General features: G+C 48.0%; 1 protein-coding gene across 3 annotated transcripts in view; it reads left to right on the top strand.

The window, feature by feature from the left end:
- The window catches only part of NELL1 (neural EGFL like 1), a 1344875-nt gene that overhangs the window by 60464 nt on the left and 1259458 nt on the right, over positions 1-24953 (top strand). For all 3 annotated transcript variants that reach the window (XM_063946373.1, XM_063946374.1, XM_063946375.1), the window contains exon 2: positions 23930-24058. In XM_063946373.1, the coding sequence (XP_063802443.1) occupies positions 23930-24058 (129 nt within the window). The remainder of the gene's footprint in view (positions 1-23929; positions 24059-24953) is intronic.

Raw genomic sequence — 24953 nt, 5'->3', positions numbered from 1 at the left:
AAAAAAACAAGAGTGCACAACGCTTATTTTAGAAAGTTACAAAAACTAGTGGTCACAAGATAAAGAGTTACAAAGAATATACATACAAGTAAGCAAAGGGTAAATAAAACCGGATTAATGTACAGCCTTAACACGTAGCTATATCTGTCCGCAATGTAACGGTGGGAAAGGTGCAAAGATTACAGTTGATAAACCCATCTGTGATGGACCCTCAGTTTCAGCCCTGAACCATAGGTCGGCATACCTATTTATTAGCAGAGTATCGCACCTTTTGGTGATGTCATCTGATGCCCTGCTGGTTTGATAACAGCCTGAGATCCGCCTAGGACGTTCTCACATTCGTGTATTTGGGTATAACTTCCCTGGCAAAATGATCATCTTAAACTGAGTACACACTGGAGTGATGTCTCTCCGATGACATATCGATTGCATCGCTTAGTATGTACCCAGGATTGCGCGCTCCCGCGGTCGCAAGCGCCGGACGCTAGGTTTGGTGTACTGTACATCCCTAGCGTCCTAGTTTATGATAATGGAAGACGGAACAATGTAATTCCGTCCATCATTAACATCGCGCCAGTGTGTACTGGCAATCCCCGCTTATGGCATTCGTTCTGATATCAGAAACAGATGCCCGTCGCTTCAGTGTGTACCCAGCTTTAGATCTTGGGTGTCCATTTAACCCTTTGCTTTTTAAACAACAATATGAATATAAATATCATGTGAGTGTGTGATAGTGGAGAGGTTTCATATCTTGGAAACGATACTTCTCAGAGATAGGAAAAAACGCAGTCCACCCCCATATATACTAGATCTCTCTATGAGGAAACTTTTATATGCATTTTGGGAGTATGGAATTATTTATTTTACTCCATATCCCATATGATCTCTTAATCTAATGTAGTGTAGTCACCAGTGGGAGAGGAGTTCACTAATTACCTTGGAAATGGTTCCTTCCAGGAGACTGGACCATTGGGTTAATACTGTGGCCAGCTCCTGGCTCATCTTATGTCCCAATTAACAATTCTTAAAATTAGGATATGTCTCCTGCAGTAGGTGTCGAGAGGCTTTTCCGGAATATACAGAGATGGATAACCTATACATGTCAAATGGTCCTCTTGCTCAGGACAAACAGCTTATGCATTCTAATGAACTTAACAGGTATTAATATTAAAGTACTTCCTAAGTGCATTAACATGCTAATGACGTCCTCCTAGTGGCTAACCAAAGTTTCCATGTGGCTGTTCATTCTATAGCTACAAAGCCAGCAGCATAAATCAATTAGTCAGTTGGCAAGTGGGAGGTAGCTTCATAAAGCATATTTGCCTACCTTCTAATGTTCCTTACCGGGCCGGACTAATTGCGCCATTAGGCCCCACCCTGCCGTGATTGGTGAAAATTTGCATATAGACCGGGACAAAAAATGTGTTTCTATTGAGCCCCGTCACGAAGCCCAGCCCCCTTCCAGAGGACACTGGCAGTCTCTATATTAATCTCCACATTCTACCCATTTCATTAGAAAGTAGGAGGGATGCAGGAGCGCTGCCCACTCTTCTGGGGCTGCAGGGGACTACCGGAAAAATCAGGTGTCTCCCCCAGAATCCGGGAGAGTAGGCAAGTATGTTCATACTGAAATGAAACCTAACTTGCAAGGCCCTAATATTTCTTGATAAATGGGCAGTAGATTCATAACCCCGTTTAAAAAAAACAAAAAACATAATTCAAACTTCCTAAATATTAGGATTCTATCCTAATAGGTCTGAACCTCTCACCGGGTGATTCACTTAGCAGGGATTATCCCACATGTTAATCGCTGTGGGTGGACTTTCCCTTGCAGCCTCTGAAGTTACGAGGGAAAGACAGTGAGAAAAAGGTACCATAAGTGCGCCCATTAACCCCTAATTTACCGGGGGCCACTTTTTTATTTTAGTTTATTTGAATTTGTTACAGTTGCAATTGTAATCATAAGATAATTGTGTTTTGTTTTGTTTGGTTTTGTTGTCTGCAGCAGGAGTGTTTTGCATAAAATCTAGATATGTTCTAGTCTTGACGTTTGTATGATACATATACTGTGTGCATTTCATCAGTGTAGTCATTGCATATTAACTTTCATTCTACTGTATTATTGGTTCTGCTCATATCGGGGCTTTCTCCACTCCACACCCTCTGTGGGTATTAAAGTCATTGGGGGAGATTCAAATGTTAGGAAAATACAGACTCCCAACTGACTTTTCAATCTAATAGACAGAAACCCAAAAGGTTGTCAGGTTCAAGTGGTTAACATTATAATGGTCGACACACCTGTTTTTAATTTTTTTGCATTTTTCCCACCTTTTTCATACTTGACCATCCACGTAGACTATGAATGGGAATAGTAGCCTGCCTTCGCTCAACCATGCAAGGGGACGCAAGTATTTGTTCAACCTTTTTTTTTTTTTAATCTGTCGACCTATTCCATTGTCTACCTTTCATCTGTTGACCTTCTTCTGACCATGTCAACCATATGGGGTCGTCCGAATGATCCTTATCCGTGTGTAACAGCTTGTTTAGTCTAAAGCTGGATACACACTATAAGATTATCTGTCCAATCTTTCTGGTTGGAACAAAAATCTGTCCATGTATGGGAGTAACTGACCAATGACTATTTGCTCCCAAACACTGGAAGTAACCAGTTTATCAGAACTGTTTTTGCTCCTTTTTCTGGCTTTTGGGAACAAATGGTTGATTATCATTGTCTCCCAGACATTACCAGATATACGCCCCAACCAGACAGATTAGACCGATAACCTTAAGGGCCGTACTGACGGGGAGATTTCCCCAGAGATGTGTGCTGAACGATCTAGCACAGACCGCTCAGCACACATCTCTCCCCCCGCTCAGCACAGCGCAATGTGCTGAGCGAGGGAGGGGGACAAACTCAGGGAGCCACTCATTTCACCCAGTGGTGAAATGAGCGACCTGCTAGATTGTGCATGCAGGCCAATCTAGCACCGGCGATAGCGAAGCACGGGGCCGCGCATTGCTGTCGCCGGCACCCCTACACACGGAGCGATGTTCGGCTAATTTCTAAGCAATCTAGTCAGATTGCTTAGAAATTAGCATCAATGTTGCTTTGAGTTTCCAACAATGTTACAGACATGTTTTTACAGTTTCCATTATAGTTTTCAGAATTTGTTTCTTTGCAATAACAATGATTGTTGTATTGTTTTGTACTTCTAGAATTTGCTTTTAAGTTCGGGAGATTGATAATTGATTTCCTTAAAGCATATTGCGCTGATGCAATCAGAACGAGCTGTATTTAATTGTGCAACCCGGCCGTTACGACCTTCCTTTCATGTTAGCAAATTGCACAAATCTACAGAACAAAGACTTTGGGTGCAGAATATCTGTAACGTTATTGTGTTACTGTATAGACAAACATAGTGGTGTACGCTTTCATAAATAATATGCTAAAATTACAGATGTTGGATGTTTTTTCCATGATTAGTGTCCAAGTTTGTGGTCACATCATGCGTATATATTCGCACCCGCGGCCCATAGCAAATGCATTGTAGGTGTATATATGCACTACCTCGTGTGTAGTTGGTTCCATGATGTGTGCGCACGTGGAAACGCATTGCAGCAAAGATGGAGGTTACATCGGTACAATAGTTTTTTTGTTTTTATTTAAATGCCATTGTGAGTGTGATGGGCTATGTATCAACGCTTGGAGAGAGATAAAGTACCAGCTAATCCGCTCCTAACTACCATGTTTCAGGCTGTGGCAGGAGCTGATTGGATGGTACTTTATCTCTCAGAAGTCAGAAATGGGGGAGAAACCTCCTTGGTAGTTTGGCACGGGGGAACTATATTCAGCAGCAAGATAGCCTATTGTAGATATGTCTGCCTATTCTCCATTCACTTACTCTGATTGGTACTTTGGGGGTAATTCAGAGTTGATCGCAGCAGCAAATTTGTTAGCGGTTTTGCAAAACCATGTGCACCGCAGGGGAGGCAGATATAACATGTACAGAGAGAGTTAGATTTGGGTGGGGTGTGTTCAAACTGAAATCTAAATTGCAGTGTAAAAATAAAGCAGCCAGTATCTACCCTGCACAGAAACAAAATGACCCACCCAAATCTAACTCTCTCTGCACATGTTACATCTGCCCCCCCCCCCCCCCCCCTGCAGTGCACATGGTTTTGCCCAACTGCTAACAAATTTGCTGCTGCGATCAGATCTGAATTACCCCCTTTATACAGTGAAGTCATCGCACATTGCATTGGCGCACCTGGTAACCACGGAGATTGCACTTTACATGGAACATAACCTGAATGGCATATTTCATACCCATTGTTCTCTCAGAAGTAAAATCTGTTAAGAAAAATAAAATTGGCTCCAGAAATAGGTCCTTGAAATGACGCAGAGGAGCGATGCGATAATGGGTCCCGTTGATCATTCCATGAAAGCCAGAACTCCCATCCAAGGATAAAGCTCAGTGCAGAAAGGAAGCGCTGTATGACTGGAACTGCGCGGCTGCTGGAGACACAAAGAAACCACCCAGCTGTCTTGGAATTCATTGCAGAGCGGTGAAAAGTCATTATTGATTCATAGGTAAAATCTCTGCCGCTGATTGCATCTTCTCTGTCCTTACTCAGCATCACTTCTGAGGTAATGACTGCAGGTGCATCTAATTAGCCAGCCAGCTACATGTAATTAAGCGGAGAATAAAGCTGCAGACATCTGCCTGCTGCACATCCTGCCATGGCTCCCACTTCAGTCACCGACCTGGATCTGCCGGTTTCGTTAACCAGTTTATTTTGATTTATTTACTATTTGTGTGTGTGTGTGTTATATAATGTATATGTCTGTGTATCTCTCTCTCATAGGGCCGACAGTGTCTAGGTTGACCACTATTGGTTGACAGTAACAAGATCGACAGGGATGCTAGGTTGACAGGGTCTCTAGGTCGACAGGTCAAAAGGTTGACATGAGTTTTAAAAAAAATAAATAAATTTTGGTGTTTTCTCCGTACAGTGACCAGGAACCCCAATTAGTGCACCGTGTCCCCTCACATGGCTCGCTTCACTCGCCATGCTTCGAGCGAGGTGCTTCACTCCACTACCGCTGCGCTCTGCACAGGTTACTATCCCAATCGTAGTCCGCGTGGATCGTTAAGTATGAAAAAGTTAAAAAAAAGTGAAAATGTTGACCTGTCGACCTAGAACATGTCGACCTAGAGACCCCGTCAACCTTGAAACCCTGTCAACCGATAGTGGTCGACCAAACATTGTTGACCTAGTTACGGTCGACCTAGAGACTAGATCCTCTCTCAAGTGTGTGTGTGTGTGTGTGTATGTATGTGTATGTATGTGTATATATATATATATATATATATATATATATATATATGTGTGTATATGTATATATATATATATATATATATATATATATATATATATATATATATATATATGTATATATATATATGTGTGTGTGTGTCTCCTATATAATCTATCAGAGAGAAAAGATGTAGCACTCACCAGGCTTATTTTTCAATAAACATCATAGATTTTTATTAAATGGACAGCACCATTTCAACTGCTCACTGCAGTCCAAAGAGATATCCTAAGTCCTCTCAAGCGTTTTCGGTCCCACACAGACCGTCATCAGGAGAATCCAACATGTCCAGAAAGCTGTCCCATCCTTATCCCAAAGCTTCAGCAGTCTACCTGACCATGTCTCACCGGCTCCTTAAATACCCTCAATTCAAAAACAGCGCCAAAATGAGCGTCATACTGACGTCATTAAGTGGGCCGGGCACACACTCAAAAATCGCAGTACACCCTTTGTTTCAAGAACTGTGCAGAAAATGGGTAAACTGACTTAGATTCAAGATGGCGCCCATGTTTGGTACATACCCTGAAAGATAGCCCACCTCACCCGTAACTTACTGGAGGTTTCCGGCACAGTTTTTGAAACAAAAGGGTGTACTGCGACTTTTGAATTAATAAATAATATATATAAGTATATGTATGTGTGTGTATGTATGTGTGTGTATATGTATGTACGTATATATATATATATATATATATATATATATATATATATATATATATATATATATATATATATATATATATATATACAATAATTATTTTATACACATGCATACATAATATATAATTGTATATGTAAAAAGGAGCCGGCGGCACTGTGAAGGGGCTGAGGACTCCACAGTAGCCAGCAACGGGAGAAGGGCTGCCTGCATCACTGCCCGACTAGAGTGAGGCCCCCATTTATCAAGCCTCTGAGAGTGATAAACAGTACAGTGATAATATATCGGCCAATCCACTCCTAACTTCCATGTTACAGGCTTTATTTGAAAAATGCCGGTTAAGAGCTAGTTGGCTGGCATTTTATCACCGTGCAATTTACTTGATAAATCTGGGCCTGAGCGCTGGGAGGAGACGCCGCTGGGGAGGAGACTTCAGCGGAGGAGCGGACGAGAAGCAAGTAGACCACGGGCAACCCCCACCCTGACCTGAAGCCCGTGGTAAGAGTAGCGGACAGGACTAGGGGCGAAGCTGTGGCTAAAGAAAAGACAGCACAAGGACCTTGTGAGGACTCCAGCAAATACACATCATGCAGGACCTGGGAAACCGAGCACTGAGGGCAGCAACCACACGCCAGACTGCAGAACCAGGGGAGAAGTGAGTGCAGGATGGTGCATGTCATCCCGGGCATGACTGAAGACTGTAGGAGCGGATCAGAGGAGGCAGAATCACCACAGCAGTTGGTGAGGCTCCTTAGTCCCAGACTTGCCTGGCGTTGCGTACGCTGTCCCTGACCATCGTTGCGCATTCTGCCACCGTTTAAAGCAAATTCATTGCATAGTCTGTCTGCTGGAGCCTAACGAAAGGACCGCATGTATCAAGTTTTCTCAATCATCATTTTGAACCAATAAAATAGCATTGTACCTTTTTCAACTGGTTGCCATTGCTAGGTTACGTTGCTTTGTACACAGCATACACCATTTAGTCATTCACATCAGTCTCTGCTCTGTTGGGGCTTACAGTCTGAGTTACAGTCAACGCCAACCCGGTAGTAAAATTACTGTGTTGCTATTATAACTTTAAACATGATGGCAATGCAGACACCGTTTATTTATAATTATTATTATTATTATTATTATTATTATTATTTTTTTAAATCCCTTTTCTACCCTATTGTCCTTTTGGCTGTAAAGGTGCATACACAATTGCAGAGAAAGTAAACGACATTGTACATTTTCACCCTTCCTGAGCGACGTAGTTTACTTTCTTGGCAAGTGTGTATGCCGCCGAGCGATACGCGGTCCCGCTGGTCGTTGACGACCCTTGCAGTTCAGTTTGGACTGTCGTCCAAGAGCTGTCTGCACGGCCTGGCCGCGGCATGATGTCACTGAGCGATATGGTCGTCGTATCGCTCAGTGTGTATGCACTGCCGCCAACCGTCCGACACACGAGGGGGAAACACTAGGCAACGTCGCTCATAGAGCACATCACCTAGTGTGTACCCACCTTTAAGGGTTGGTACTTGTTGATGTGGGAGGTAATTAATCCAGTCCATGATCAGTATGCATTGAGATTTAGTTAAGTAACTGGAATACCCAGAGGATACCCATGTAAACTCCACATTATAGGGTCATGGTTGGTGCCTGATGACCCTAGCTGAGGTAACCGCTGTGCCAACCTGCTGGTGCATTTCTTGTGTAATGTGCTTATTTAAATCTTGCTTGCTCCCATGGAATGTCTGGTAGACTCTTATGTTTCAGGGAGTAAACCACCCACATAACTAGTGAAGTTGGTGGGCGGGGCTTGTATTGCAAATTGCATAGCCATGGCCTCACCCTTCACTGGACGACCGTGGGAATTGTGAAAATCTGCGGTGGTGGTTATCTCCTATATATTAGCCTTGTGACTCGGTGCCTGGCTTTCTAACGCTGGGCGGAGTCAGAGGCACAGATCTGGGTGGCTGGATGCAGGGCAGGAACAGTCCCCTCCCTCTGTCCGCCCATCCCCGCCCAGTCCCCTCCTTATCTCCGTACACTCCCCTCTCTCCCTCCTCCAGTCCCTGCACCCTGGTGACAGTGCAGTCGGGAACTGTAAGTGGCGCTCTCACTAACCGCTGGCGCACAGTGTGGAGGAGAATTGTGGACGACCGCTGACAGCCGCACCCGCGGCACACACATCATCCAACACCTCCACCCGCCGCACACACATCAACACCTCCACCCGCCGCACACACATCATCCAACACCTCCACCCGCCGCACACACATCAACACCTCCACCCGCCGCACACACATCATCCAACACATCCACCCGCCGCAAACGGGCCGCGCCACCCACAGAATCCCCCCACCCACCCACGGCACACGGCCCGTGGCAACCCGCACCCTCCCACCCGCGGCATCCACCACATCCACCCCACCCGCGGCACTCCCGCCCCCTCCCCCACCCGCGGCACACACCCCTCCCCCACCCGCGGCACTCCCGCCCCCACCCGTAACACCAACAACCCGCAAAACCCCATGCCCCTCCCCCACCCGCACCACCCCCGTACCTCCCCCACCCCTATACCAACCTCTCCCCCCGCTACACCCACCCACCCCTCCCCCACCCGCGGCACCCCTGCACCTCCCCCACACCTACCTCTACCTACCCCCCCTGCACCCTCCGCCCCACCCACAGCATCCACCACATCCGCACCCACCCCTCCCACCCGCGGCTCCCACAGCACCCACCACATTCGTCCTTCACCCGCGGCACACACCCCTCCCCCACCCACGGCACTCCCGCCCCCTCCCCCACCCGTAACACCCGCAAAACCCCCCAGCCCACCCCCGCACCACCCCCATACCCACCTCTCCCCCCCCCCCCGCAACCCACCACCCTACCCGCGGCATCCACCGCATACGCCCCCCACCCGTGGCACATGCCCCTCCCCCACCCAAACACCCACAGCATCCTCCACATCCGCCCCCCTCCCACGGCACACGTCCCTCCCCCACCCGCGGCACTCCTGCCCCCTCCCCCACCCATAGCACCCACACCCTCAGCACCTGCACCCCCCCCCACCCCTTTCCCACCCGTGGCACCCACAGCACCCACCACATCCGTCCCTCATTTGCGGGACACGCCCCCCTCCCCCACCCGTAGCACCTACAACCCGCAACCCCCCCACCCGCGGCACCCCTGCACCTCTCTCCCCCCCCCCCCCCCCCCTCCTACACCCACGCACCCTCCACCCCACCTGCGGCACCCCCGCACCACCCTTATACCCATTTCTCACCCCTGCACCCTCCAACCCACCCGCCCTCCCTCACCCGTGGCACCCACAGCATCCACCACATCTGCGTCAGACGCCCCTCCCGCTGCGCCCCCACACCTCCCCCACCTCTCCCCTCCCGCTACACCCCCGCATGCTCCATCCCACCCAGCCCTCCCACGCCCGCGCCACCCACAGCATCCACCACATCCGCGCCCCACCCGCGACACGACAGCATCTACATACCCCAACCGTGCCATCCCACACCTCCCCCACCCACAGCACTTCTGAAACCCATCACCTAACCTCACCCCCCTGCACCTCCAAACGCACTCCCCTACATCCCCCCCTCCCACACACACATCACCTCCAGACTAGAGATGAGCGCCTGAAATTTTTCGGGTTTTGGTTTTGGGTTCGGTTCCGCGGCCGTGTTTTGGGTTCGAACGCGTTTTGGCAAAACCTCACCGAATTTTTTTTGTCGGATTCGGGTGTGTTTTGGATTCGGGTGTTTTTTTCAAAAAACACTAAAAAACAGCTTAAATCATAGAATTTGGGGGTCATTTTGATCCCAAAGTATTATTAACCTCAAAAACCATAATTTACACTCATTTTCAGTCTATTCTGAATACCTCACACCTCACAATATTATTTTTAGTCCTAAAATTTGCACCGAGGTCGCTGTGTGAGTAAGATAAGCGACCCTAGTGGCCGACACAAACACCGGGCCCATCTATGAGTGGCACTGCAGTGTCACGCAGGATGTCCCTTCCAAAAAACCCTCCCCAAACAGCACATGACGCAAAGAAAAAAAGAGGCGCAATGAGGTAGCTGTGTGAGTAAGATTAGCGACCCTAGTGGCCGACACAAACACCGGGCCCATCTAGGAGTGGCACTGCAGTGTCACGCAGGATGTCCCTTCCAAAAAACCCTCCCCAAACAGCACATGACGCAAAGAAAAAAAGAGGCGCAATGAGGTAGCTGTGTGAGTAAGATTAGCGACCCTAGTGGCCGACACAAACACCGGGCCCATCTAGGAGTGGCACTGCAGTGTCACGCAGGATGTCCCTTCCAAAAAACCCTCCCCAATCAGCACATGATGCAAAGAAAAAGAAAAGAAAAAAGAGGTGCAAGATGGAATTGTCCTTGGGCCCTCCCACCCACCCTTATGTTGTATAAACAAAACAGGACATGCACACTTTAACCAACCCATCATTTCAGTGACAGGGTCTGCCACACGACTGTGACTGATATGACGGGTTGGTTTGGACCCCCCCCAAAAAAGAAGCAATTAATCTCTCCTTGCACAAACTGGCTCTACAGAGGCAAGATGTCCACCTCATCTTCACCCTCCGATATATCACCGTGTACATCCCCCTCCTCACAGATTATCAATTCGTCCCCACTGGAATCCACCATCTCAGCTCCCTGTGTACTTTGTGGAGGCAATTGCTGCTGGTCAATGTCTCCGCGGAGGAATTGATTATAATTCATTTTAATGAACATCATCTTCTCCACATTTTCTGGATGTAACCTCGTACGCCGATTGCTGACAAGGTGAGCGGCGGCACTAAACACTCTTTCGGAGTACACACTTGTGGGAGGGCAACTTAGGTAGAATAAAGCCAGTTTGTGCAAGGGCCTCCAAATTGCCTCTTTTTCCTGCCAGTATAAGTACGGACTGTGTGACGTGCCTACTTGGATGCGGTCACTCATATAATCCTCCACCATTCTATCAATGTTGAGAGAATCATATGCAGTGACATTAGACGACATGTCCGTAATTGTTGTCAGGTCCTTCAGTCCGGACCAGATGTCAGCATCAGCAGTCGCTCCAGACTGCCCTGCATCACCGCCAGCGGGTGGGCTCGGAATTCTGAGCCTTTTCCTCGCACCCCCAGTTGCGGGAGAATGTGAAGGAGGAGATGTTGACAGGTCGCGTTCCGCTTGACTTGACAATTTTGTCACCAGCAGGTCTTTCAACCCCAGCAGACCTGTGTCTGCCGGAAAGAGAGATCCAAGGTAGGCTTTAAATCTAGGATCGAGCACGGTGGCCAAAATGTAGTGCTCTGATTTCAACAGATTGACCACCCGTGAATCCTTGTTAAGCGAATTAAGGGCTGCATCCACAAGTCCCACATGCCTAGCGGAATCGCTCCCTTTTAGCTCCTTCTTCAATGCCTCCAGCTTCTTCTGCAAAAGCCTGATGAGGGGAATGACCTGACTCAGGCTGGCAGTGTCTGAACTGACTTCACGTGTGGCAAGTTCAAAGGGCATCAGAACCTTGCACAACGTTGAAATCATTCTCCACTGCACTTGAGACAGGTGCATTCCACCTCCTATATCGTGCTCAATTGTATAGGCTTGAATGGCCTTTTGCTGCTCCTCCAACCTCTGAAGCATATAGAGGGTTGAATTCCACCTCGTTACCACTTCTTGCTTCAGATGATGGCAGGGCAGGTTCAGTAGTTTTTGGTGGTGCTCCAGTCTTCTGTACGTGGTGCCTGTACGCCGAAAGTGTCCCGCAATTTTTCTGGCCACCGACAGCATCTCTTGCACGCCCCTGTCGTTTTTTTAAAAATTCTGCACCACCAAATTCAAGGTATGTGCAAAACATGGGACGTGCTGGAATTTGCCCATATTTAATGCACACACAATATTGCTGGCGTTGTCCGATGCCACAAATCCACAGGAGAGTCCAATTGGGGTAAGCCATTCCGCGATGATCTTCCTCAGTTGCCGTAAGAGGTTTTCAGCTGTGTGCGTATTCTGGAAAGCGGTGATACAAAGCGTAGCCTGCCTAGGAAAGAGTTGGCGTTTGCGAGATGCTGCTACTGGTGCCGCCGCTGCTGTTCTTGCGGCGGGAGTCCATACATCTACCCAGTGGGCTGTCACAGTCATATAGTCCTGACCCTGCCCTGCTCCACTTGTCCACATGTCCGTGGTTAAGTGGACATTGGGTACAACTGCATTTTTTAGGACACTGGTGAGTCTTTTTCTGACGTCCGTGTACATTCTCGGTATCGCCTGCCTAGAGAAGTGGAACCTAGATGGTATTTGGTAACGGGGGCACACTGCCTCAATAAATTGTCTAGTTCCCTGTGAACTAACGGCGGATACCGGACGCACGTCTAACACCAACATAGTTGTCAAGGACTCAGTTATCCGCTTTGCAGTAGGATGACTGCTGTGATATTTCATCTTCCTCGCAAAGGACTGTTGAACAGTCAATTGCTTACTGGAAGTAGTACAAGTGGGCTTACGACTTCCCCTCTGGGATGACCATCGACTCCCAGCGGCAACAACAGCAGCGCCAGCAGCAGTAGGCGTTACACGCAAGGATGCATCGGAGGAATCCCAGGCAGGAGAGGACTCGTCAGAATTGCCAGTGACATGGCCTGCAGGACTATTGGCATTCCTGGGGAAGGAGGAAATTGACACTGAGGGAGTTGGTGGGGTGGTTTGCGTGAGCTTGGTTACAAGAGGAAGGGATTTACTGGTCAGTGGACTGCTTCCGCTGTCACCCAAAGTTTTTGAACTTGTCACTGACTTATTATGAATGCGCTGCAGGTGACGTATAAGGGAGGATGTTCCGAGGTGGTTAACGTCCTTACCCCTACTTATTACAGCTTGACAAAGGGAACACACGGCTTGACACCTGTTGTCCGCATTTCTGGTGAAATACCTCCACACCGAAGAGCTGATTTTTTTGGTATTTTCACCTGGCATGTCAACGGCCATATTCCTCCCACGGACAACAGGTGTCTCCCCGGGTGCCTGACTTAAACAAACCACCTCACCATCAGAATCCTCCTGGTCAATTTCCTCCCCAGCGCCAGCAACACCCATATCCTCCTCATCCTGGTGTACTTCAACACTGACATCTTCAATCTGACTATCAGGAACTGGACTGCGGGTGCTCCTTCCAGCACTTGCAGGGGGCGTGCAAATGGTGGAAGGCGCATGCTCTTCACGTCCAGTGTTGGGAAGGTCAGGCATCGCAACCGACACAATTGGACTCTCCTTGTGGATTTGGGATTTCGAAGAATGCACAGTTCTTTGCTGTGCTGCTTTTGCCAGCTTGAGTCTTTTCATTTTTCTAGCGAGAGGCTGAGTGCTTCCATCCTCATGTGAAGCTGAACCACTAGCCATGAACATAGGCCAGGGCCTCAGCCGTTCCTTGCCACTCCGTGTGGTAAATGGCATATTGGCAAGTTTACGCTTCTCCGACGACAATTTTATTTTAGGTTTTGGAGTCCTTTTTTTACTGATATTTGGTGTTTTGGATTTGACATGCTCTGTACTATGACATTGGGCATCGGCCTTGGCAGACGACGTTGCTGGCATTTCATCGTCTCGGCCATGACTAGTGGCAGCAGCTTCAGCACGAGGTGGAAGTGGATCTTGATCTTTCCCTAATTTTGGAACCTCAACATTTTTGTTCTCCATATTTTAATAGGCACAACTAAAAGGCACCTCAGGTAAACAATGGAGATGGATGGATTGGATACTAGTATACAATTATGGACGGGCTGCCGAGTGCCGACACAGAGGTAGCCACAGCCGTGAACTACCGCACTGTACTGTGTCTGCTGCTAATATATAGACTGGTTGATAAAGAGATAGTATACTCGTAACTAGTATGTATGTATAAAGAAAGAAAAAAAAAACCACGGTTAGGTGGTATATACAATTATGGACGGGCTGCCGAGTGCCGACACAGAGGTAGCCACAGCCGTGAACTACCGCACTGTACTGTGTCTGCTGCTAATATAGACTGGTTGATAAAGAGATAGTATACTCGTAACTAGTATGTATGTATAAAGAAAGAAAAAAAAAACACGGTTAGGTGGTATATACAATTATGGACGGGCTGCCGAGTGCCGACACAGAGGTAGCCACAGCCGTGAACTACCGCACTGTACTGTGTCTGCTGCTAATATATAGACTGGTTGATAAAGAGATAGTATACTCGTAACTAGTATGTATGTATAAAGAAAGAAAAAAAAACCACGGTTAGGTGGTATATACAATTATGGACGGGCTGCCGAGTGCCGACACAGAGGTAGCCACAGCCGTGAACTACCGCACTGTACTGTGTCTGCTGCTAATATAGACTGGTTGATAAAGAGATAGTATACTACTAATATTATATATACTGGTGGTCAGGTCACTGGTCACTAGTCACACTGGCAGTGGCACTCCTGCAGCAAAAGTGTGCACTGTTTAATTTTAATATAATATTATGTACTCCTGGCTCCTGCTATAACCTATAACTGGCACTGCAGTAGTGCTCCCCAGTCTCCCCCACAATTATAAGCTGTGTGAGCTGAGCAGTCAGACAGATATATAATATATATAGATGATGCAGCACACTGGCCTGAGCCTGAGCAGTGCACACAGATATGGTATGTGACTGACTGAGTCACTGTGTGTATCGCTTTTTTCAGGCAGAGAACGGATATATTAAATAAACTGCACTGTGTGTCTGGTGGTCACTCACTATATAATATATTATGTACTCCTGGCTCCTGCTATAACCTATAACTGGCACTGCAGTAGTGCTCCCCAGTCTCCCCCACAATTATAAGCTGTGTGAGCTGAGCAGTCAGACAGATATATATAATATTATATATAGATAATAGATGATGCAGCACACTGGCCTGAGCCTGAGCAGTGCACACAGATATGGTATGTGACTGAGTCACTGTGTGCTGTGTATCGCTTTTTTCAGGCAGAGAACGGATTATATTATGTACTCCTGGCTCCTGCTATAACCTATAACTGGCACTGCAGTAGTGCTCCCCAGTCTCCCCCACAATTATAAGCTGTGTGAGCTGAGCAGTCAGACAGATAATCAGATATATATAATATTATATATAGATAATAGATGATGCAGCACACTGGCCTGAGCCTGAGCAGTGCACACAGATATGGTATGTGACTGAGTCACTGTGTGCTGTGTATCGCTTTTTTCAGGCAGAGAACGGATTATAAAGTAAACTGCACTGTCCTCACTAGTAAACTCTCTCCACTCAGTCTCTACACTTCTACAGTAACAGTACTCCTCCTAGTCAGCTCCAGTAAATCTCTCTCAGTCTCTTATAATCTAAATGGAGAGGACGCCAGCCACGTCCTCTCCCTATCAATCTCAATGCACGTGTGAAAATGGCGGCGACGCGCGGCTCCTTATATAGAATCCGAGTCTCGCGAGAATCCGACAGCGTCATGATGACGTTCGGGCGCGCTCGGGTTAACCGAGCAAGGCGGGAAGATCCGAGTCGCTCGGACCCGTGAAAAAAAACATGAAGTTCTGGCGGGTTCGGATTCAGGGAAACCGAACCCGCTCATCTCTACTCCAGACCCCCTCCTTCATCCACAGCCCCCCCCCCCCGCACCCACCCCTCCCCCACCAACAGCATCTACACTCCCCCTCCACACCTCCCCCTCCCCCACCCACAGCACCTCTGCACCCTTTCCGCCATCTGTGCCACTGCACCCACCCCTCCACCACCCGCAACACCTCTGGACCCCCTCCCGCACCCACCCCACCACCACACGTAGCACCTCGGACACCATCCGCAGCCGCTACAAGTGATTCCCTCAATCGCGGTGATCAGCGGCATGGATACGCACCTCCACCTCACTGCACACCCACCCCCTTTCCAAACCCCCCCCACACACTGAACTTCTGTGAGTATAGTTGCTACCAATGGACATTGGATTAATAAGAAACACTAATGCTGTGGCCGTTGTGTCTAAGCGACACTGCTACCTGTGGCCATTGTGTATAAGTGGCGCTGCTACCTGTGGCCACTGTGTGTATAAACGCCACTGCTACCTGTGGCCATTGTGTGTATGTGACACTGCTACCAGTGGCCATTGTGTGTATAAGTGGCTCTGTTACCTATGGGAATTGTGTGTAGAAGTGACGCTGCTACCGGGGGTCATTGTGTGTATAAGCACCACTGCTACCTGTGGGCACTGTGTGTATAAGCGGCTCTGTTACCTATGGGAATTGTGTGTAGAAGTTACGCTGCTACCGGGGGCCATTGTGTGTATAAGTGACACTGCTACCAGTGGCCATTGTGTGTATAAGTGGCTCTGTTACCTATGGGAATTGTGTGTAGAAGTGACGCTGCTACCGGGGGCCATTGTGTGTATAAGCACCACTGCTACCTGTGGGCACTGTGTGTATAAGCGGCTCTGCTACCTGTGGCCACTGTGTGTGTATAAGCGGCTCTGCTACCTGTGGCCACTGTGTGTGTGTATAAGCGGCTCTGCTACCTGTGGCCACTGTGTGTGTATAAGCGGCTCTGCTACCTGTGGGCACTGTGTGCATAAGCGCCTCTGCTACCTGTGGTCATTGTGTGCATAAGCGCCTCTGCTACCTGTGGCCACTGTGTGTGTATAAGCGGCTCTGTTACCTGTGGCCACTGTGTGTGTATAAGCGGCTCTGCTACCTGTGGTCACTGTGTGTATAAGCGGCTCTGCTACCTGTGGCCACTGTGTGTATAAGCGTCTCTGTTACCTGTGGTTACTGTGTGTATAAGCAGCTCTGCTACCTGTGGGCACTGTGTATAAGCGGCTCTGCTACCTGTGGTCACTGTGTGTATAAGCGGCTCTGCTACCTGTGGTTACTGTGTGTATAAGCGGCTCTGCTACCTGTGGGCACTGTGTGTATAAGCGGCTCTGCTACCTGTGGGCACTGTGTGTATAAGCGGCTCTGCTACCTGTGGGCACTGTGTATAAGCGGCTCTGCTACCTGTGGTCACTGTGTGTATAAGCGGCTCTGCTACCTGTGGTCACTGTGTGTATAAGCGGCTCTGCTAACTGTGGGCACTGTGTGTATAAGCGGCTCTGCTACCTGTGGGCACTGTGTGTATAAGCGGCTCTGCTACCTGTGGGCACTGTGTGTGTAAGCGCCTCTGCTACCTGTGGGCACTGTGTGTGTGTATAAGCGGCTCTGCTACCTGTGGTCACTGTGTGTATAAGCGCCTCTGCTACCTGTGGGCACTGTGTGTATAAGCGGCTCTGCTACCTGTGGCCACTGTGTGTGTATAAGCGGCTCTGCTACCTGTGGGCACTGTGTGTGTGTATAAGCGGCTCTGCTACCTGTGGTCACTGTGTGTATAAGCGCCTCTGCTACCTGTGGGCACTGTGTGTATAAGTGGCTCTGCTACCTGTGGCCACTGTGTGTGTATAAGCGGCTCTGCTACCTGTGGGCACTGTGTGTGTGTATAAGCGGCTCTGCTACATGTGGGCACTGTGTGTATAAGCGCCTCTGCTACCTGTGGGCACTGTGTGTGTATAAGCGCCTCTGCTACCTGTGGGCACTGTGTGTGTGTATAAGCGCCTCTGCTACCTGTGGCCACTGTGTGTGTATAAGCGGCTCTGCTACCTGTGGGCACTGTGTGTGTGTATAAGCGGCTCTGCTACCTGTGGTCACTGTGTGTATAAGCACCTCTGCTACCTGTGGGCACTGTGTGTATAAGTGGCTCTGCTACCTGTGGCCACTGTGTGTGTATAAGCGGCTCTGCTACCTGTGGGCACTGTGTGTGTGTATAAGCGGCTCTGCTACATGTGGGCACTGTGTGTATAAGCGCCTCTGCTACCTGTGGGCACTGTGTGTGTATAAGCGCCTCTGCTACCTGTGGGCACTGTGTGTGTGTATAAGCGCCTCTGCTACCTGTGGCCACTGTGTGTGTATAAGCGGCTCTGCTACCTGTGGGCACTGTGTGTGTGTATAAGCGGCTCTGCTACCTGTGGTCACTGTGTGTATAAGCGCCTCTGCTACCTGTGGGCACTGTGTGTATAAGTGGCTCTGCTACCTGTGGCCACTGTGTGTGTATAAGCGGCTCTGCTACCTGTGGGCACTGTGTGTGTGTATAAGCGGCTCTGCTACATGTGGGCACTGTGTGTATAAGCGCCTCTGCTACCTGTGGGCACTGTGTGTGTATAAGCGCCTCTGCTACCTGTGGGCACTGTGTGTGTGTATAAGCGGCTCTGCTACATGTGGGCACTGTGTGTATAAGCGCCTCTGCTACCTGTGGGCACTGTGTGTATAAGCGCCTCTGCTACCTGTGGTCACTGTGTGTGTAAGCGCCTCTGCTACCTGTGGGCACTGTGTGTGTATAAGCGCCTCTGCTACCTGTGGGCACTGTGTGTGTATAAGCGCCTCTGCTACCTGTGGGCACTGTGTGTGTATAAGCGCCTCTGCTACCTGTGGGCACTGTGTGTGTATAAGCGCCTCTGCTACCTGTGGGCACTGTGTGTGTATAAGCAGCTCTGCTACCTGTGGGCACTGTGTGTATAAGCGCCTCTGCTACCTGTGGGCACTGTGTGTGTATAAGCGCCTCTGCTACCTGTGGGCACTGTGTGTGTATAAGCGCCTCTGCTACCTGTGGGCACTGTGTGTGTATAAGCAGCTCTGCTACCTGTGGGCACTGTGTGTATAAGCGCCTCTGCTACCTGTGGGCACTGTGTGTGTATAAGCGGCTCTGCTACATGTGGGCACTGTGTGTATAAGCGATTCTGCTACCTGTGGGCACTGTTGCCTCTGCTACCTGTGGGCACTGTGTGTGTATATAAACGGCTCTGCTACCTGTGGGTATTGTGTGTGTGTGTATAAGCGCCTCTGCTACCTGTGGGTATTGTGTGTGTAAGCTGCGCTGCTACATCTGTCCACTGTGTGGATACGCGGATCCATTACCTGTGGCCACTGTGTATAAGCTGCGCTACTACCTGTGGGCACTGTGTGGATACGTGGCTCCATTACCTGTGGCCACTGTGTGTAGAAGTGCCTCTGCTACCTGTGGGCACTGTGTGTATAAGCGGCTCTGCTACCTGTGGCCACTGTGTGTATAAGCGGCTCTGCTACCTGTGGCCACTGTGTGTATAAGCGCCTCTGCTACCTGTGGGCACTGTGTGTGTATAAGCGCCTCTGCTACCTGTGGGCACTGTGTGTGTGTGTATAAGCGGCTCTGCTACATGTGGGCACTGTGTCTATAAGCGACTCTGCTACCTGTGGGCACTGTGTGTGTATAAGCAGCTCTGCTACCTGTGGGCACTGTGTGTATAAGCGCCTCTGCTACCCTGTGGTCACTGTGTGTATAAGCGCCTCTGCTACCTGTGGGCACTGTGTGTGTGTATAAGCGGCTCTGCTACCTGTGGGCACTGTGTGTATAAGCGCCTCTGCTACCTGTGGGCACTGTGTGTGTATAAGCAGCTCTGCTACCTGTGGGCACTGTGTGTGTATAAGCGGCTCTGCTACCTGTGGGTATTGTGTGTGTATAAGTGGCTCTGCTACCTGTGGGTATTGTGTGTGTGTGTGTGTGTGTGTGTATAAGCAACACTGCTACCTGTGAGTATTGTGTGTATAAGCGGCTCTGCTACCTGTGGGTATTGTGTTTATAAGCTGCGCTGCTACCTCTGCCCACTGTGTGGATACGCGGCTCCATTACCTGTGGCCACTGTGTGTATAAGCTGCGCTGCATACACTAGCAGTATATACTACACTATGTTATTCATTGTGCCCTGCGGCCACTCTTCACGCCCTCACAAAGGCCTACGCCCCCTTGACAATCGCACGCCCTTCCCCCTTGCAATATTTACCCACTAGCTGAAGCCCGTGCAGGGGTTAACGGGTCGTAGCCTTTTGCAACGGTATTTTGTAACACCTTGCCTCTCTTTATATCCTCTCCCTACCACCCTGCCTCTCCCTATCCTTTACCCATCGCACAGCGTTTCTGTACATTCCCTCCCCCCTACTCCTCTCTATCTTTTCTCAACCGGACCTCATTTCTGTATGCCCTCTATACTGCCCTGCATTTCTGCATCTGTTCTCTACCGGCCTGCGTATGTTCAAAGGCGTGCAGGGGTTAACGGGGCGTAGCCACAAACGACGGTGTGAAGAGCGCCCGTAGGGCGCGATGTATCGCCTAGTTAGGTATAACCGCCATCTCGTCATGCTCCCCTTCATATTATGCTGGTGCTTGATAAATATACCATTTATAATATTAGTAAAATCTGTATTTTAGCACAAGTGTGCTAATGAGTTAAGCACTCATTATTTTACATATGGAAGAAGTTGATGTATTCTAATCAGAGCCGTAAATAGACTTTATGGTGCCCTGTGCCAGAGAAAGAATTGGCGCCCCCCTACCCCCCTCGTGGGGAAGGGGCATGACAAGATTGATACCAGAGAAAGCTCATGCTATGATGCCTCTTCCCTCGTTTCATTATATATATATATATATATATATATATATATATATATATATATATATATATATATATATATATATATATATATATATATATATATATAATTACACACACATCTATAGACCGCTGCAAGAAAATGTCAGCATCTTAAAATGTAATAACGGACAGTGTGACTGAATAGCAAAGTAATCTAAAGTTGAGTTCATGAATGTTGTATAGTTTTTAGCGACAGAAGGGGTGTGGGTAGGAGACAGGGGCAGTCAGGAGATACTGGGCTTCAAAAAGGGGGGAAACTCAAGTGAAAGTAATTAAAACATGTAATTGACAAGTTCCACCAACAGCGCCCCCCACCCTGCAGCGCTGTGTGCGGTGCACCATCCGCACACACCTAGTTACGGCCCTGATTCTAATTACTGTATATCCTTTACATAAAACTGGAACTTGGCAATCCGGTGAAGAGTAGTTTATGTATTTTGGGGAATATCTTCCCTGTTCACTTGACTTTTACACCTGATGGAGAGAAACCCAGTTTAATGTGTGCACATGTGCTGCTGTGCGTTTTCGCACAGCGGGCGATCAGGTACTTACCGCGCATGCGTATGCACCGCAATGCACATGTGCGTCAGACAGCAACAACGGGCATCGCCGGTCAGCGACGGGATGGTGCGAAAAATCAGATTGCACGGGCGTTTGCAAGGTGATTGACTGGAAGAGGCGGTTTGTGGGCGGCAACTGACCATTTTCAGGGAGTGTTTCGGAAAAACGCAGGCGTACCCAAGATTTTTCAGGGAGGGTGTGTGACGTCAGCTCCGGCCCCGATCAGCCTGTTCTCATTGCACTGGAAGAGTAAGTCCTGGGCTGCACACAGTGGATATTTGCAGCTCCGCGTACACATGCAATCGCACACTTGCACAGCGAATTTACACTCCCCCTGTAGGCGGGAACTATCTGATCGCAGGACAGCAACATCAGCAGCCCAGCGATCAGATCTGAATTAGGCCCCATGTCATTAGGCCACTACCCCTTGCTGCAAAATGCATCTACAGTATTCACAGGCCTGTCTGGAGAGGGTGGAAATAAAATAATGTAATTCTAATGGGGTCTGGTCACATAGGCTTTGCACCATCACCATTAACCCATGAGGGGGCAGGGCCTAATAACAGTGCCCGCCTTCACAGCCATTATTGGGGTAAAAAAAAATTCTGGCTACTCAAACACCCCACCTGCGTGCGCCACTGGCGTGCATTCATGCAACATACGGGAGTTTCATGAAACAAACTCTCAGCCTATTTGTACTGAGCCCAAATAATACCTGCTAATCTATTATTCTGTGCATTGAATTTGAAAGGAACACAATACATAGCATTATTAAAAACATAAGCATAATTAGACAGGGTTAATGACTGCTTTCAGCCCGATGGGACTGCACTGCCTTTTATTCTGTTTTTGACAAACACAATTTATTGAAGTTACTGAAACATTGAAGCACACTTAATAATGATCTTTCTCGAGCCTGATGTGGTTGACGTAATAATACATATGTAACTCTTATTGTAACTGTAAGGAACTTCTCACAGCTGCTAGATGAACCTATTGTATCTGTGGTTAGTGTTCTAGCACATATTTCCATAATTTCGTCCTTGATGAATTGTAGATATACAGTAACAGTGCTTCATCATCTCTTATTGACTCGTCAGTTTGCATGGAAACCTCGCTATGCCTTTCTTCAAAATTGGCATTGACCCTGCATGACCGTGTCATCCATCCTTCCTTGGAGTGGTTGCTGGGGGAAGCTGGTTGTGTAATATCTCTTGTATGTGGCCCCCATTGTAGTACGGACAAGTCTCTCTTACCGCTGGCAGAATAAGATTTTCTCCAATGATTTAATACTGGAACCTAATAAGAAGCAAGACGTCTCTTTAATTAGTGTTCATTCTAGCACCCTGCACCTTTTCAAATACCGTGCAGTTCCTCTTTCTTGCCTGAGGTATCACTCTCTGCTCTGGTGCTTCTCAGCACACACAGGTTTGTATCACAGCACTGAGTAACAGATCAGAGTGTGTTGAGAAGCACCCTAGGCAGGAACGAGGAACTGCACGGATTTTGAAAGGTGCAGGGTGCTAGAATGAACACTACTTTAATAATGTTAAGGGAACGTTTCTAAACCATGCACTTGTGGTAGTCCGCTCTTTTGACCTTCAGGTCTTGGGAGAACGATGTATTCTTGTTGGTTTTGCCTGGATGTTTCTTCATTAGATGCTCACTCAATGTAGGAGGCTTCATGGTGTCATATGAGAATGTTTTTCCACAAAGCAGTCATAATGGTTATTGGTCGTTTATTGGCGATGGAATGAACAGATGTGGTATAGGACATCTACAGTTACTAGGTAGACAGTCATTAGGATGTCCCCATATGTTCAACATGCATACGGTTGACAGGGTCAAAAGGTCAACAAGTAAAAGATAGTGGTTAAGGTCGACGGGGTCAAAAAGTTGACATGACCTTGTTCGACACAAGTGGTTTTTGTGTCATTTTGTATGTTTCATCATATGTGTTCACGATCAGTGTTGATGTATACCCTCGCAGGCTCTCTTTGCTCGCCACACTTCGGGCAAGGTGCCTTGGTCCGCTACCGCTGCATTCGCCACAGGCTGCTATTCCCAATCGTAGTGCACGTGGATTGTTTAATCAAGCAAAAATTGGGAAACTGGTTTAAAAAAACAAAACTTGTACCTTTCGATCTTATGCACAGTCTACCTTTTACCTGTTGACCTAATGCATATCGCCTATACGGTGTTGATGTATTGACTGTCTACCTAGACCTATCCTTTGGAACCCGGAATGAACACTTTTTTCCATCTTGTTGACCCCTGTTACTAAAAGCTTGCTTGTTCTGAAATCAAACCAGAGAGTTCTTTACCAGCCGCATGCAGGGCCGTCTAGAGCAACAATGGGCCAAGTACTGAGGGGGTCATGACCTAATTGGGGAGGTGTGTCCATGAACACCCACCCACCTACCCAACGTGTGTTGGGGAGAGATATCGCACTTGCTGAGCAGCAATGGGCTTTTCTCACGCCCTGCCTCATTCGCTGCTGTCCCCAAACTCCTCCAACTGGCCCAGCAAAGTAGTACCTGCCCCCCTTCACCTGCCCTTCTCAGTGCCCCTGCCCACATGCATCAACGTCATTATTTATAACCCTCCCACCCCCCCTCCCCCATGCTGCCACCTTTTAAAATGTACCTCCTCCATAAAAAAATAAAAATAAAAATCGGGGGGCGCAGTATTACGTTGGGAACTATTAACATTTTAGTCCTTAAATAACTGCACTCACCCGTTTGGTTGGGGAATTATGTCTTGTATGATTTTTTTTTTTTTATTATTGTTTTTTCAAATCTCCTTCTTTATTTTGCAGTGATTGGGTTTGGAACCGACTCCGAATTACAAATTGACATCATTTCGGAACTAGAACTCGAGAACAGTACAAGGGGAATCACACAAGTGTTTGGCACTCACAATGGAAGCAAAGCTTTCTTATTTCAAGGTAAGTGTCCATACTGTTATTATAAGGAGCTTCTTTAACATTTAAAATAGAATAAAATATTGTAAATTTGTTGCCCAAAGTTGAATGTTGCGTAGACAAAAAAAAGACCGTATCGCTATAATCTCCCACTGATTTTCCTGCCAATGTTTTTTGTTTATGGTGATTTGAAACCTTCTGTCCTACAGTAGACACCGTCCTCTGTACAATTTCAGATTTTGGTGGCTTTTGCGTTGCAATAGGGATGAGTGAAATTCTGCCAATGCAATTTTCCATTGCCGCATTTGCGTCACTCTTCTGCAGTGCCAACCATACTTCTGTAAATTGCCATTTAATTACATTTGTCTATAACTGTAGCTGGGAAACGTAACTTCATTATGTTCTGTGCTGGCGATTGATTACAAGAGGGGAAACAAAATGTGGAGCTATTCCATGCTGATGAAATGTGCTCGCAGTAAAGGGAATCAGAGCCGGCCCTAACCAATTTGATGCCCTAGGCAAGATTTTGGCTGGTGCCCCCTAGCACCGCCGCTAGTTCTGCAGGAAATGCCTGGCATGAGTCAGCTGGCAGCTCTGCTAACGTCGGGCACCTTTTGTTTATATAAAATGCATCTTATTTGCATTACTATGTGGCTAGGATGCACAAGCAGCTTCTGCTGATTAAAATGATATGCAGCATGCCTATATTCTGTGTGCGACTGCGGCTGTATCTGCATATGAAATGCTACATTACAGTGATTTCCAGGAATACACTGAAACATAGCATTTCATATGCAGATACAGCCGCAGTCACACACAGAATATAGGCATGCCGCATATCATTTTAATCAGCAGAAACTGCTGGTGCCCCTAAGCATACCAAATACCCTAAGCATTTTTTCCCAGTTTGCCTATGCCT

The sequence above is a fragment of the Pseudophryne corroboree genome, chromosome 11 (genome assembly GCF_028390025.1).
Source record: "Pseudophryne corroboree isolate aPseCor3 chromosome 11, aPseCor3.hap2, whole genome shotgun sequence".
In the NCBI taxonomy this organism is placed as follows: Eukaryota; Metazoa; Chordata; class Amphibia; order Anura; family Myobatrachidae; genus Pseudophryne; species Pseudophryne corroboree.
The sequence above is the reverse complement of the archived record's forward strand: the minus strand, read 5'-3'. Positions and strand labels throughout refer to the sequence as shown.